At 37.8% G+C, this 17,050-nt stretch overlaps 1 protein-coding gene across 1 annotated transcript in view; it reads left to right on the top strand.

Moving 5' to 3' along the window:
* Positions 1 to 17,050, top strand: part of WAC (WW domain containing adaptor with coiled-coil) — a 57,094-nt gene that overhangs the window by 24,218 nt on the left and 15,826 nt on the right. Inside the window, exons 8-10 of the mRNA XM_027717297.2 lie at positions 12,202 to 12,447; positions 14,388 to 14,510; positions 15,469 to 15,617. Of these exons, the coding sequence (XP_027573098.1) occupies positions 12,202 to 12,447; positions 14,388 to 14,510; positions 15,469 to 15,617 (518 nt within the window). The remainder of the gene's footprint in view (positions 1 to 12,201; positions 12,448 to 14,387; positions 14,511 to 15,468; positions 15,618 to 17,050) is intronic.

Below are 17,050 nucleotides of genomic sequence, written 5' to 3'. Positions count from 1 at the left end.
TGAAAAAATGTATTTTAGTAGGACATATTTTATTTTTTGTCTTCTCTCTTGTTTTGGATCTTTGCCATTTATTTGACTTCTTTACATAGATGTAGTTACACTATTTGCAAGTCATTTTGGACCATTATGTTTTATGAACTGCTGTTACTGTTTGGAATGCCAGTGTCAAATCTTTCAATCAACACAAGTGCAATTCTTAGAGGAAGTGAGACAGTTCTCTCCATGTAACAGCAATTCTTCTGTTTTGATCTGTATCTTGTGAAATATTGGATCTTCAGTTATAAAGCTGCTGAAAGTTTGTGTTTCTGTGTAATACCGATTATAAACAGTTTGAGTCAAGAAGTGAAGATCAGGACTTCACTGTGCATTGTCTGTGACCCTTTAAAAGTCTGTATTTTGGTTAGATTTACTTCATTACGAGGAAAGAAGAGCTCAAGAAGATTGTGAGAATGAGATTTGTGTCATTAGTGATAGTGTGATGCTTGGTATAGTTGAGTTTTTTCGGAGTGGTATTGTATACAAAAATGATATTTTGAGGTCTTTGGGAGAGAAAAAAATAATTATTGATAATCATGGTGGGTTTTACTTTAAAATATTGCATAATTAGTATGTCACTGTATTTTTTTTGGGAAGATGGCTCGTTCCCCTGTTCATATTTGCACGTTGGTTTAATTAGAGAAAAATAGCGTAGTTTTAAAAAGACGACCAGAACAGACTCTGGTCTGACACTGGTCTTGTATTCTGTTTTAGGGCCTTCCAGTTTTCTTTATTAAAGAATTCCAGCTTTTACACAGAGATAAGAGTACCTGACCATCCAAAATATTTAGCCAATACTACATGTTGACAAATACTGCAGTGTAAGACAATTGTGCATGTAAAGAAATGTTTTTAATGCTTCTTGAGACTTCATGCAATTTTTGCATGACTTGGGTCACAAATGCTGACTGTAAACTACAGAGGAACAGACTATTTTCAGCAAGCCTTTTTCTAGTCAACACAGTAAAGTGTGAAGTAAGGTGTACTAGTTCATGCATGGTTCTTATCTCGAGTACAGTAGTTACCTACTTCAATTAAAGCTCTATGTTCTGATCACAATTTGATGCACTTCTAAACATTACAGTGCAAAACATCCATGTCAAGCATTCTCTTCTTTAGTGTATCTACTCTATATCTATATCTAAAATACACTTTAAGAAAACCCTTATTAAGACTCAGTTCTGGCATATTCTTGCTTCCTTTTTGGTGTGTGATCAGACTTCAGACTGGATATTCTTTCCCTGCTTTACTGTACATCTTTATTAACTGAGCAACTGACTCTTTCAGCAATTGAAGAAACTTCCCATTGTGACAACTGCTACAAATGTTGTCAGTGTGTTCTAATATTTCTTGCATACAACATTAATTTGAGAGCATACAATTGGATATGAAGAGTGAAAATGATCACTCAGAGCAATCTTGACACTGTAGATCTTACTTTAGAATCTGTGTTACCATGCATGGTTCCATATTAAATAATTCACTTAACTTCTCTATTCCTAGGTAGATGGTTTTTTAATTCTGTATGGGTTAAATGGGTAGATTCTGTGTAATACTCATGCCTCATTGATCTAAGTGTTTCATGGCACTTGATTGTGAGCAAATATTGTACTTGTTGAGACAGGGTGGATTACAGAAAGTTAGTAAATAATTGAAGAATTAGAATAGGTGAATGTCAGGCTTGAAATTCTTGTTCTAGAAAACGTGAGTTTTTACATGTTGGTTGAATTTACCTCTTACAGAAACAGAAAAATTCAGTGCAGGTTCTGTCATGATAAGAGATCATTCAGAGAGTATATTCGGTTGACTTGGCTTTTTCTTGTTTTGGGAGTGTTGGACTTTCTTTTTAAGGAAATGTAACCAGTAAATTTTCTGTAGCATTTTGCTTATTTAAATTTAAAAGAAGGAAAGAAGCAGTGTTTTGGATGGTTTACTTCTGTTACTCATTCTCTCAGAGGTGACTGTGAACCTGCAGTCTTACAAGGTATTTGTTTGTAGCTGTTATACTAAATGAAAATAATTGTCCTGAGACACTTGGTTCGAACAGTCTTATAAAAGTGTCTTTGTAGAACTGAAAAATAGTTTGAGAGGTTTATTTTTACACTAGTAAAGCAAACAAACAGCCTTTGATCTTTTTCTCTTCACTGACTGTACCATCCCTCTGTCTTTCTAAAAAGAGGTAAAGCTGTATTTTTTTGCCTATAAAAACAGCTTGGTCCAAATGACTGAATAATATATGCAGTAGTCCTTGCTTAAATGAATTCTTGCTTCTTGTCAATGTGTTGCTGGCAGCCTTATGCCAGCATATGTGTACCACTGTTTTAATAGTTCTGGTTTCAGTGTGTGTATTTTTTAATGCAGTAATAGTTATGAACAGCAGAACAACAAAAAACCACAAAACCCAAAAACAATGCTTTTTTCAGCTCAATCTCTTTTGCTGCAGGGGTATGTTGTAGTCCCACAAGGAGATTGAATAAAATCCCTGGCTGAACTATAGCTCAGCTGTTAGCAGTAGTCCTCTGCCCTCAATGGCTGGCAGTAGTGGAGAGTTCCTGGGGAACTATTTGACCTCTACCCTTTGGTTTGAATGTTCCAGTCAGAATCTGCTGCTTCTGTTTGTGCTCACTGTGAGTGCTTTATGCAGGTAAAGTGTGGGGTTGCTTTTCCTACTTTTTGGCTGCTTTATCTGTAGGGCACATCCCATTTTCCTATTTCTAATTCAGTTACTGAATGAAATGTTGTATTGTCCATATCTTAACAGTGTGTCTGTCTGTAGGATACTACTTCTCACACCTTTACTCCAAATCCCATCAGGCAGCACTTCTGTTTCTAGAGCAGCAATATTCTAAAACTTATGACAGAAGAGAGCAAGCTGGCCAGTGCAATGCTGGGTGGGTTTTGACCTTGATGCTTCTGATCCTTTTCTCACCCCCGTGGTTTTCTTACTTGTAACACTTGCTAGTCTTTAGCGGTCAGTTATTAACATTGCTTCTGGTATCGTTGCATCTTCTTTGGCTGACTTTTGCAGTTTTAAGTGTATTATTAAGCGTATTACTCAATCCATGTGGTGGTTAGAAAAAGTTACGTGTGTGAGACTGTTGGAAGTTTCTTCCAGTACCTTCTACTTGTTTGCTGAGCATTGCTGTTACATTTATTTCGGTGGCAGAGGTAAAATACAAAAATTTGGTTTTAAGACTGGTATAATTCGAATGTGAAAAAGAGGGAATTTTTTGTATTTTAGATCATTTGAATGTATTTGAGAATGCAGTTACTCTTGTTGCCATAATTTCATTTGGCCAAATGCGTTTACAGAATGCATTGCCTTTAAATATTTATTTATTTCTGTTGTGGCTTAAGGCCCTTAGTAGATCAGAACTGAAGTATGTAAAACAGATAAATGTGACTGTCAGTGCTCAGAGAACTTAGTTGATGGACTGTACACTTCAGGTACTTCAGCAAAGAAAATGTGTTATGATTCTTAATCATCAGCAGAAAATGGAGCAGTTCTGTTAGCTGTTCTGTTGTTTAATCATTGGAGCAGAGATGAGGTTTATGGGGCAATAAGGCATGAATTTCTGAAAATTTAGTAATGTGGTTTTCCTCCCACAGAGAGCACACGTGCACGGTCGTTGCTAGCAGTGCAAAGAGAACAGCTCCAGCTCACAATAGAGTGGTTGGGTAAAACTGTACAGTTGAATCCAAAGGACTTTGAATCCATTTGTTTTGTTTTAAATGGCATAAAAATTACATCATTAGTGAAAGCTATTGGAACACTCAAAGGGTCACTTTAATAATTTACAAATTGTCTAGTCAACAGTATTTGCCACGTCATTGAAATAAATTAGAAGAGCAAGCCACATATAGCAGTATTTTAAAGCTCATGTAGGGAGTGCTAGTGTGATAGGTGTCACAAAGAGCACTGTGAAGGAAGGCCCTTCCTCCTCAAAAATGCATTTCCACTTTTTGATTCTTCTCTCCCCACGCAGTTCTCTGTGGCACTGACATGCCTCCTGAACTCAGCACACTGTAGGCAAGAAGGGAGTAAGCAAATGCTGGGGACAGGTACTCGAAGGACTCCAGCCGACAGAACAGGGTGACCGAGGCACAGCAGAGGTGCAGGACTTCATGCAAACAGAGTAGCTGAACAGTCAGAATGCTTAGTTTTTCACCCCTCTGCATTAAACATAGTAGGCTTAGGATTGTGTTTCAGAATGTTGGTCACTAGTGGATCAGCTCTTTGCTTAGGACCAAGGATTCTTGTCATAAGAGGCGGAGCTTGGTGATGGCAAGATGCAGCAGCGTTTTTATGTACTTCCTCAAACTCTGAGAAACTGAGGTGTCTAGGTTGTAACTGAAGAACATTGTGGCCCAACTGCTGAAAATGATCTTTTATTTTTTACTGAAAGGATTGCTTGGCCATGTTATTTAAAAATTCCCACTACTTGGAAAAATCACAATATTTCCATTCTGACTTGACATGGTATTTCTGCTTCAGATACCTCTTTGCAAAACTTGGAGAAAAGATGCACCTGTGTTATACAGGTTCTTGTCGTAGGAAGTACTGACTGCTGACTTGGAATTCTGTCCTTTTTGTCCAAAAGATGTGATTGCAGGTTATGAATACAAAGCTCTTCCATAATCACTGTGGTCGTAAAAAATTATTTTCATTACAGAAAAGTTTCTTCTGACTCCATTTTAATGTTAAACCAATGAATAGTTCTTCACATTACCTTAATCTCCAGATCTAGTTGTGTTTCTTTTTGCCATCCGATTACTTTCTTTCCTCCTTTTTGTTTTGGATGGCTTTATTTCCTGCTCATTTTTTCCCCTGTGATTAAAGTCGATGGCCCAGAAATTTGTTTTGTTCTATAATATAGTTCTGTGTGTAGACTGCATCTAATAAACTTGTTTGCATGGCTGTCAGAAAGCATACTGTATTTTCACATTGTTTCAACCAAGTGAATAGATTTTTTTAGAAGTTTTCTTAAAAGCTCCAGACATTAAAACTTTAACGTGTGTAGCTTATGATGGAAAAATTTGTACAAAGTCTTATTTTTAAAATCACAAAAAATTTAAAAAATAATCTGATTTTTTTGTTGTTATTCAGAGGAAGAGATAAAATAAATTTTAATTAATGAAGATTTTAATACTTCGAAAGATCAGAGCAGGCTATGTTCTACTTTTGGTTTTTACTTCATTTTTTTAATATTTCAAAACTTTTCCTGGGGATTTTAATGATAATAGCTGAAATTTTAGGTGAAGTTGAAGAATTATTTGCATGGCATTTTTATAGAAGTTGGTGTTGACAACGAAGAGGCTGCAGACTTGCCCTGTTCATTCTCCAGTCATGGTCTAAGACTTTTGCAGGCCTTGCAGCATAGTCATTTATTTACAAAATTTTTTTTTCTAAGACACAGACTAAATTTCTGTTGTTAAAATTCCTGTTGTAGGTTCAAGATTAGTCTGATTGATGCGTAATGATTCAGACTGGGTTTATGAATGATTGCCATGTAATCCAAATCCTTATTTTGCAATAATAGGGTAGATAACTTGTTAATGAATGTGACTTGATGTTGACACAGGTGTAGTGACCAGTGTATTGGAGTTGTAAAACTACAGGACTTAGATTTATGAAGCTACGTAACTTTTCTTAGCGTGCTCTGTTCATCTTGACTGTGTTTCATGATGCTTCAAGTGCACTTAAGAACTACAGGACTGTATAATTAGTAAGCATTTTTTAAAAATCCTAATAAATGTTTTAGAAACTAGAAAATGGTGTTTAGATGTTGGAAAGTAAACTTAACTGTGTGGCAAAATGTACAATGAAACAGTCTCTCAAAGCAGATCAGAAAAGGGAAATTACAAAGGAAAGAGAGGGAGTGAAGAGTTTTTACTTCTATTTGTGGAAAAACAGGGAAATGTGCACGCTCCAGTGAGTGATAACCTGAGGATTTTTGTCAGGCAGACATTTCATCTTGAAAAGTTTTGACCAGTTATGTTACCTTCAAAAAGCAAAACTTACAAGCTCTGTATAGCATCATAAATTAAATCAATTTTTAACCTTTGTAGTTATATTATACAAAAATGGATGTGAAAATATTTAGCAGCTTTGTTTTATTGGCAGTATTTCTAGGATTTAGTTATGTGAAATGAAGCGTCCAGTCTGGAACCATGGAATAAAATAGATTGGTTTAAATCACTGTAAAAAACTTCATGATTATACGCAAAGAGTCAGTAGTCTGTATTTTTAGCATGTTTGTCTCCATCACAAAGGAGTTTCTTGTTGTAGAGAAGAAAAGGTAAAGATTACAGGTTGAGATAAGAATTTACTGGAAACAGCAATGAACTAAGAAATGAACAGTAACAGCAACAATATTAATAAAAGGGTGTGCAAGAGAGGCAAACAATGCCACATGAAAAAAAGCTCACCCCATGTGAACCCACAATACCTGAACCGCTGCCACGGTACCATGACTGGAAGAAGTTATAGCATTAGTGGCAATGTCATTCAGCAACCAGTATTATACAATTCAACATTACAGACTATTCCCACCCAAAAATCAAATCCCGTTGAGGTACACATCGTGTTTCCCTGTGCCTCTGCATTACCTATCAAGTGCACCCAGGTCCTTGAGCAAAAACGATCCCATGGATGGGTTTGCCTTTGCTTGGGGCAGGACTAATTCAAACTGTCTTCCCTAGCACATTCCTCCTGTGCACCACGGAGACTTTACCCCCTTCTACAGCATATATAGGTTCTGACTGGGCAGGGCCAGCTTGATTGGTGGAGTTTCTAGTGATAACTAACCAGGTGGCTGTGACTAAATGTCAGTCCCACTCTAGGAAGGTTCCACCATCCATTGCTTTCAAAGTGTTTTTAACAGTCTGTTGTACTGTTCAGCTTTTCCAGAGGCTGGTGTGTGATAGGGGATATGATATCCCCACTCAACACCGTGATGTACTTTTACAGCCACCTTCTCTCCCTGGGCAGCAATGTCTTGGCACAATTCGGCAGCCCAGTGCATTTACCTCTGCACTGCCAGTTGGTCTTTTTCCATTGGTCCAGCCACCCCAAAGAGCATTTGCTGCCATCCACAAGTCAATGTAGAGGTAGAATGCTGGCCGTCCCTATTGTTCAGCAATATCTAAAGCCAGCTGGATGCTTTCAGCTCTGCAGTGGGAATTAATCCACCTTGTTCACCAAAAGCTTCTGCGACTCGTTGTGTAGGACTCCATAGGGCAACTGTCCTTTTTCAGTGGATCCCTGTGGTACAGCAGGAACCGTCAGTAAAGAGAGCGTGTCGCTTTTCATTTTCAGGTAGCTGATTATATGGTGGGGCCTCCTCAGCATGTGTCACCTTTTCCCCCTTCTCTTCTGATGATAGTCTGAAATTTTTGTCTTCAGGCCAGTTTGTGATGATCTCCAAGATCCCTGAGTGACTGGGATTTCCAGTTCGAGCTCACTGTGTGATCAGCCCAACCCACTTACTCCGTGTAGCATCAGGGGCCTGATGTGTGGAAAGGGCTTTCCCTTTTAACATGCAGCCCAGCATTGGCAGTCAGCAGGGGCTCACCCAACTGGTGGCTGAAGTCTTTTTGCATAGCTCACAGCTCACCTGGGGATAGGGATTGGGTGATTATTTCTGGCTCTTTCTCTTCCTCCTGTTCAAGGACTGTGCTTCCTCTTCATCCCTCACTAAGCAAACTGATTTGGTCTTGGATTTCTTCTTCTGTACAGGGGTGATTGTTGCCAAGCATGGGTTGTTCCTCATGTTCAGCTGCAGTTTGAGTGGCCACGGTTCCCATTGGTCTACTTTCCTCCTAAGGGTGCTGTCTACTATGGAAATGTGTCTGGCAAAGAATAGCTGTGGCCCAGCTCACCACAGCAAGGTGCTGCTCTGGAGTTGGCACGGCATTCTCCTTGCAAGTATTCAGTTCAGTTCAGCAGGCTCCTGTAGTTGTTCAGGGGTGAACTTTCAAACCATTGGAACAGAGAATTTCCCCAAAAACTGGCCCATTTTCTCCCACCTTCCGTGCCATTCTTGACTATCCACCCTCAGGGCAGATCTCTGAATGGCCTTCCTATAAATATCTCTCCTGACTCTAAACATGATGTAAACCATATTGAGGAGACATAGCAGACATAGCAATAAGACCATGCTTTCCTTAACATCCAGAGGAAGTTCTGAATTCACAAAAGCTGTTGTAACAGGCCTGAAAGAGGAAAAGGGGGTGAAAAGCTGGGGAAGATCATTCTCCCCTGTTCCCTGCACAGACTGTATGATTATTAATGTGCTCACAAAGGTAGTGTCTGAGGTAAGGGCAGCAGAGTAGCACTCAATGCACATCCCACATGACCCTCATTGCCCTTGATTTTATCACATAGTAAACTGATACCCCACAGTACAGTAACAAAGCAATCCCAATCCCTCTCCCTGCTCTGAAGAGGAGCACTGTGATGGGCACACTGCCTGTATGAGAATATGTACAGGGTTAGGTACCACAACCACGTGAACAGACCGAGCAACACTGTGACCGATGTCTCTGTATCTAATACAACAAATGCTCAGATCAAATTTGTTTCCAACTGCTCTGGTCATATCTGTTATCTCAACCCTTTGTACCCCATGTTGGATACCAAATAAGGCTGTTGAGTTTTAGGAATGATGTTCCCCAGTTTAGTGTTCCCCCTGCAACACTCCATTGCTGCTCCCTCCCCTGTGGCAGGCTGGGGAGGAGAATTGGAGGTACAAAAGGTAGAGGTTGAGATAAGAGCAGCTTACTGGAAACAACAATGAAATAAGAAACAGTAACAGCAACAATATTAATAAAAGGGTGTAAAAGAGAGGTGAATGCTTCACACGAAAAAAAAAGCTCACCACATGGGAAGCTGTAATACTTGAACCACTGCCACAGTGCCCTGACTGCAAAAAGACCCCCTTCCCCCAAGCAATGGTGAGGTGATATAGGATAGCTGCCCCTCCTGGCCACTACAGAAATTAACTCTGTCCTGACTGGAACCAGGACAGATGCTTAATAGAAACAAGAAATATGTGTATTTTCACAAATATCTTTTACAGGGTTTTTTTGGCAGAAACAAGTTTATATGTTTTATTTTTACTATGAATAACTGAAATGACTTAATTTATGTAGTGTAGTGATGCTTTGGACAGTTATTGTACTCTGCATCCTCTATAATGTTAAATAACAGAGTTATGTGATATACATGTAGATAGTCATGATCATAGAGATGTATTTTTTCATACCATTTAGGCTGTTGGTTTTGTGTTGTAAAGCATCTCAGAAGATTGGAATGTTAAACACCGTTCTTGTTTTGCATCTTTAGGTATTTGATGTGGGTGATTGTACAAAAAATACCTTTCACAGGTATATTTTAACACATACTTAAAATACCTACAATAATACAGGTATGGAATAGTGTCTCCATATTGTCTAAAAGAAATAACTGGATTGTGTTAAGTTGAGGTAGTTCATTGTGGATTTTTGTAGCATAGAAACTCACCCAAGCTAAAGTACTTTTACAGACCTCATGGAATTCAGTCATTTTGAGTGACATGTTTTGAGTTCTGTTATTCAAGAAATGAGTGAATACCCAGAACTGGGCTTAAGGTTTGTCTTCACTGCATTGTTAGCTTGAGTTTGCCGTTGATTTATTGTATTTTCTGTTCAGAGCTGCAGGGTGGGTGAAAAACACTTCCAGCTGTTTGGCATTGGTGTGGTTTGAGGGTCAGGTATTGCTTATGTAAATTAATAACATAGTACTGAGTTGCTTCTTTACTTAAAATAACTCAATATTTAACTGTGAAGACAAGCCTAACTACATTAAATACCTTTTGAAATTAGTGCTGGCAGTTGCTCAGTATTTGTTTGTTTGTTTGTTTTGAAATGAGGATATTTTGTTGTTCAGGGTTTTTTTATTTGGTTGTTTTTGTAAGGTTCTTAAAACTGTAGAGTAGGAGGCTTGTGTGTATATAAGTACTAACGTGGCCCATTGTGCTTATTTCTCTTGCTTTTGTTTGCCAGTGCATCCTGTCCTTATTTGGACTATGGTGGATCCAAGTTCAATTTAAATTCCACGTGTTTGTGTTTAGTATGATAAGATTCATGTTTGTTAGATGTGTCTTGACCTGCAGTTGTCTTAACATTTACTTTGAACACTAAGATTTTATATGCAATAGCTTTTAACAGAGACTTTTACTAATGACTTACTGTTTTAATGGGGGCTAATACCTGATCAGCTGTCCTAGTTCATGTGTTACTGAAAACCACGCAGAAATTTTGTAACTGTTCCCTCCCCATCTTCAGTCCTTGTAACCCCTTTTGTCTCTTTGTAAGTTATTCTTAAGAAAGCTCTTGGCCAAATGACCAGGTGCTCTCAACAGATACATGAACCAACCCCTTGCCCTGAGGAGCCTGTAATTAGATAAGGCCACATCTTTTCCAGAAGTTTACCTGAAGCTTCAAAATGGGTGTTTGTGCTCTGGTTGTTGCATCCTTGCGAGCTCTCAAATTTGGATTCTTCAGTGGCTTTTTTCTGGTTCAGATTTCTCAGTTACTTCTCTGGAAAAAGTTTTCTGGAGTATTTGTGACCTTTGTAAACTATTTATACCGTGACTGCATGGAAGCAGAAATCCCCTTTCTTTTCACTGAGATTTCTAGTCTCATTGGATTTACATATTGATACTCACTTCTATAATATTTTATGTTTATTTTTTTAGGGTTCTTCTCCAGATTAGTTTTAAAAGTTTCAGTTAAGGTTATTGGGAAAACTAAAGCTGTTAGAAATTTTGTAACACTTTATTCTTAGGTAGTAAAACAAAACAAGATTTTCTGACTTCTTTATTAGTAAAGTCAGCATCTTCTTACCTTGACCGTATCTTCAGAGGAAAACAAACAAGCATGCCTTTAAAGTAAAAGAATTTCCCAGCCAGTTATTTTAGTTTTCATTTGGATTTTTACCTGAAATGTGGAATATCCAAGTTGACTTTCTCTGCCCATTTGAGGTGGGTTTAAAATCCAACTCTTCAGTATTATGGGAGAACGTCCTGGGTGAGATGTTGGATCCACAGCTTTACTCTCAGCATCCAGCTTGTTTGGTGCTATAGAACCATTAGTCTTGACTGACTTTGGGGGCAGACATCTCTGAGGGTTTAATGAGGATGAGAGAAGGGGGAGCTAAGATTGAAATACAGTGGACCAGGCTTCTTAAAGGAGGGATATTTGAAATCACTGATGGTACACCTATAGTAAGTTGAAATACTTTAATTGAAGAAATTTCTCACAGTACTGGAATGGAGGAGCAACTCTTATGTTAACTGGAAGTCAAATTCAAAATTAATGGAATTACTCAATCAGAACCAATTGCTGTACAGTATAATTGAATTTAAGTACTACCTATTTCTGTGGATAATAAGTGGTGATATTTGCTAAAATGATATTAATAAAATAAAGGATATAGGTCTTGATGCTTCACGAGAAGCTGACAAGTTAAAAATTAATTATGGGAAGATGCATTTTTAGATATTTTTCCACTCTGCTGTGGGGATGTTAACAGCACATTTTTTTACATTTCCAGTACAGCTCATTTTCCTGTCTAAATCCTCAGCAGTGTAGCTGGATTTTGTACGAGACCTAGTCTTTATTTTGCGACTTCTTGTAGTCGGGTCTCTTAATAAATGAAGCATGATTTATACCCTCCCTCAAACTTGACATAGTAGCTTATATGTGAAGTCCATGGGCTATAAGGTTTTTGTTCATAGTATATTTTCCAAAGAAAGATTGAAATCATAAGTGAAAATGTAGAATATGAGTAAATGCACAGTAAAAGAAAAAGATGGCCAAGGAATTTTTGGCCTGCCTTCGTCCTAAAAGCTAGGGGAAAAATGTCCCGTTTTTAATATTGGCAGCTTTCTGTCCAGTATGTTGAAGTGGAAAAGTTGTGTGTGTGCATTCCTAATAAATATTAGGTCCAGTAGCATAAATTGCACTAGATATCAAATATCTTCTTTTAATAATGATGTGGGTGTTTTTCTTATAACTATAGTTAGGCATTTACTCTTCTATATTTAATATGAATGTTGTATTAGTGAGAAGTTGTCAGGTTATATTGAGGAAAATGAAAAATACTGTCTATCTTCTGTTCAGAGTCTGCATCTGTGGACAAGTCTGTATCCCATTCTTGCACAACTCCTTCTACATCTTCTGCTTCTGGACTGAATCCAACTTCTGCGCCTGCTTCATCTGCTCCTACAGTTCCTGTTTCACCTGTCCCACAATCACCAATTCCTCCATTACTTCAGGACCCAAATCTCCTTCGACAGCTGCTGCCTGCTCTGCAAGCAACCTTGCAGCTTAATAATTCTAGCGTAGATATATCCAAAATCAATGAAGGTAAGGATTCTTTAAAGTTGATGTAATCTCTCACACATGTTAGTATATTATTGGATGCCAAGCTCTAGTAAATGAAAGCCTTATTTTAATTGAAAAGTGCATAAATGAATCCCTAGGTAAAGTGGGGATTGGTTTTGTTAGACTTTTTTAACCCTCCAGGTTTTCAGATTAATAAATGTTGATGTACATGAGCAGTCTAATTGAGATGGGTGACTTAATCGCTGTGTCAGCATTCGTCTGCCGCACAAAAGTTCGTTAAAGCTCTTTGTTCTTTTGTTTCGTGTGCTGTTCTTTGTTTTCTGTAGTTTGCACTGCTGTTCTATTAATGTGTGTTTACAAATACTGAAACTTCTAGGGATTCTTAAATCTTGTTGCCTAACAACTTTTTTCTTTAGCATAACAAGTTAGCCTCTGAATAAAAGTAGCATATCAGCAACTGTGCTAGCAAGTTAAATTTTGTATGTGTAATCAGTGTATCCCTTAGATTTTTGTCACATTGGCCTAGTTTATTAGAAGACAGTTTATCACTTAACTATAATGCCTTTTGCTGCAAGAAGAGGTAGGGTTGATGCAATTAGAATGCAATTTTATCTGATGTGGTGTCTGCGTGTGGCAGGTTACTGATGAAGAAAGTGGTGTGGGATTTTTTTGTTTGCTTCTTTGAACTTGTGCATAGATCACCGTTTGTAATTGGAAGCAAAACATTTACATGTAGTGCCCAGAGTTAAGTAACTTTCTAAAAGTGCAAACCATGACAGTCAAAATATGTACAAAATATTCTGTACATTACAGTTATTTATAAGAAAAAGCTCTCAGTTGCTGCCTTTTAATTAGCAAATGTTCTGGCTTCATTCAGTACTAATAGGTGAGTGGATTACTGTTTTGATTTTTTTCCTGTGCAGGGAGAAACTTTTAAAATTCTAGTGCACTAAAAAAATGTCTAAAAAAAGTAGGAGTTACCGTGGTTGAAAAATGAAAGATCCAGTCAAGACTCCAAATGTATTTTATTAGAGAGCTGCCAAGTGAAATTTCTAGTCATTTTGTCTTGCCATATCTCAGCAGCAGCTGTGTCTGTCTTGGAACAAGAGTGTTTAGAACTGTTCTGGTGGGATGAGGGCCTGGTTGGGTCCATGTGGGCAGAGTGACTTCACCTTGCACGGCAGGGCTGCCCTTACTGTGCACATGACTCAGAGTTATTCTGTGCTTGTGCTGGTGAGTCAGTTTTTTCAGGTTTGTGCTTGGGTGGATTGTATGTTCAGGAAGTATCCCACAGAGCCTGTAGATCTTTTTGGAAAGATTAGTTCAGAAGCTCATGGTTAGTTCAGAGTCTCAGTGGCTCATCCTATAAGATGATCTTCCTGTGTAGTGCAGTTTTAAAATGGTTAAAAGTGATTTTTACTGGGAGGAATGACATGGGACAGCTAAACCCAGAACAGATACAGGTTTTTTGTTTTGCTTTTAAGAAGAAACACAGATTTTTAACTGGAAAGATACTTCTTTTCCCCTTGAAGAGAAAGTCTGCCCCCATCTCTTTTACTGGGTTAAAGTGATACTGCTTTTTGCTTTTTTAAAAATTATTTTAGTGTAAAAAAATCCCCCACACATTATGCTTACTACAGTAGTAAATTGAACAAATGTTCTCTTGGTGTTTACAAGAATTATTATTGATCCACAGGGTCAAGCCGAAGAATCAAAGTTACTTTTAAAAGAATTTTTTTTACGTGCATGTCTTAAAGATAAAACTACTAAATAAAGGACTTGTTTGACATTCCAAGTCATCTTGAGTTCAAGTCATTGAAAAATAGATCGGATAGATCTTTGGTCGTTGTGAATATAGGAACAAAATCTGAAAGAAAATGTGGTTTAAATATAATGAGCCAGTTTGAACAGTTTAAAGTGATGTTCTAGAATTGTCAGTAAAACAGAACGTTTGTTTTCAGTTCTAACAGCAGCTGTGACACAAGCCTCTCTGCAGTCTATACTCCATAAAATTCTTACTGCTGGACCATCTGCTTTCAATATCACCTCCCTAATTTCTCAAGCTGCACAACTGTCTACGCAAGGTATTCAGTCTTCTTTTCACTTACATAAAATTGTTACATGGCATTTTAAAAAGGCTGATACAATTTAAGTTTGTAGAAGCTGTGTGTTGCTGTATCTTTGGCCACTGTGTCTGGAGGATATTGAATGACTTCTTTTTCCAAAGATAGGTTAAAAAATTATTACCTGGGGAGCAGGGAAGCACACAACTAAGTAAATCTGCTTCCCTGTCTTGCCTTTTGGGATTTTCTTTGTATGTTAACTAACTCTATATGAGTAATGTGAAACCTGTGCAAGGCCCTCTCAATTTATTTTGGACATTAATTAGATGTTACTTGATGTTCAGTATAAAACACAACTCTTTGAACACCCTTCTTGTAGTACTGTGCAACTGTGACTCTTGGAGGAGGCCTTAAATTCTTAAAAGAAAGTTTGTTCTGTCTGGTGGGAAATTTTTTTTGGCTTCCAGGCAAGATATTCTTTCAGATACCTTCAATATGTTCTCCTCGTAACTTAGTAAAGCTAGAAACTTAAACTAAATGCAGTCATCTTATTGAGTAGGTAATCAGTATTACTAATGCTAATTTTTAACCATGGCTGGGGAACTGTTGGTGGATGCCTAGAATGGGTAAATAGGTTTCTAGATAAACTGTTTATGGATTCTTTCAGTTAAATTAAGTTGACCGGTCTAAAATAGGAGTCGCAAATAATTTAGTCTCTGCATGTGTAAAAAGCATTGCCTGATAGTTTCTTCTCTTTCTCCCTTCCCTGAAGTTTTAGAAGTGGAGTTTGGGGAAAACAATTCTTTAGCTAGGATTGTTGTTGAACATTTGTTCCAGTTGTTCACCCTGCAGCCATGTCAAGGTGATGAACATGTTTGTATGTTACCTAATACAGCATACTCCAAAGTACCGGAAGAAAATCTAATTCACATATAAGATAGGATATGGTTTTATTTAAAAGAATTTCCTTCCTTTACAGCCCAGCCATCTAATCAGTCTCCAATGTCTTTAACATCTGATGCCTCATCACCAAGATCATACGTATCTCCCAGGATAAGCACGCCACAGACTAACACTGTTCCACTTAAACCTTTGATGACTACGCCACCAGTATCATCCCAGCAGAAGGTGAGATCCTTTTCGTTTATGCCATGTGGTAGTAAGAAATTATTGTACATAATATTAAGCGTTGCTCCTACATATCCATATGCTAGCAGTTTTATATAGGATGATAAAATTTGTATGTTGTCTTTCCCAAAAGAAACAGAAACAACTGGAAGCGACTACTTGACTGTATTTTGACAGTGCAACTCCAGCATGAAATTCTAGTACACTTTTCTTTTCTAGAAGAAATTTTTGTGCTGGCTTCAGATGCTGTCTGCAGATACTATCAAGGCATCAGTATTTTAACAAAATCCATACAAAACCCAAAAAACATAATTCAAAGGCACCAGCTGATAAAATTTTCTATACTTTAGCCAATAAAAGATTTTTAGAATGGGAGAGAAATTCTTGTGGAAGTTGATTTGATGTAGTCCCAAGTTTTGTTTAGAAATGTTCTAGGTGTTTACAGGTCAATAACATGATGTCCCTTTCTCTTCCTGCCCCCTCATCCCCATTCATTCAAAATTCTTTAATTGGATCAGCGACTGGGAAACATTAATTGAAGTTAACATAAAATAGCTCCTAAGGTTCTTCCTAAGAAGCATGACTCTAGACTTTAGGGTGAGACACTCCTCCTCCCCTGCCTAAAATCCCTGTTCCCTACCACAACCTCTGCTTAGCTAATGTGTCTTTTTTTTAATTTTCTGCTCACAAGAGAACCTCTCATGTCTTGAAGGCCTTTGAGGAGTACTTTTATCTTCAGGAGAACACATTGCATTCCTCATTTTAGTCAAAATGCCTCATTTCCTTACATTTGATTTTTTTTCATGGGTACAAAGAAAACCAAGTGATTCTCCCAGTTTCTTGTGTTTGGCAATGATACAATGAATTGTTAAAGCTTTGTGTGTACTAATGCTGGTTGTTGTCTTTGTTTCTGCCCTTGGATTACATCCTTAGTCTATGTCTTCACATCCCATAGCTAGGTGATAAGTAATGAAATTATCAAATAGCAGTCTCAAGATATTTGGCACTTTCAAATCCTGAGATATGAAGAAGGATCTTCTTAAGTTATTTACTGTCACTAACTGGAAATTGATCTATTCTGGTCTCTACAACGCAGAGATCTGGATCTGTGTATAAATGAAGTTTGATTATCAGCTACACTGTAAACATGGTAAAAGTGTTATCCTTTGAGATCTTTATTTACAGTGTGTTCTGAAAGAAAATTTGTAGGAAGGACAGCCCCTTCCACCCCCCACTCCCCTCAATTTATTCTTGTTTTTTGAATTTAGATTCTTTAGTATTTACCATCCTGCTACAGGTGTTTTCCTAGAACTGTGCATGCAATCTTGAACCTGCTGCCTTTTCCCCGGTATAGAGGCCAGCATTGTACCTGTGAAGTAGGTGGAGTGATAGGAAACTGCACCTTTAAGAGAAAGTGAAGGCAAGCCAAGTGT

Source organism: Pipra filicauda, unplaced genomic scaffold (genome assembly GCF_003945595.2).
Source record: "Pipra filicauda isolate LSUMZ 115617 unplaced genomic scaffold, ASM394559v2 scaffold1_size10287979_pilon, whole genome shotgun sequence".
NCBI lineage: Eukaryota > Metazoa > Chordata > Aves > Passeriformes > Pipridae > Pipra > Pipra filicauda.
This window is presented reverse-complemented; position numbering and strand designations above follow the sequence as displayed.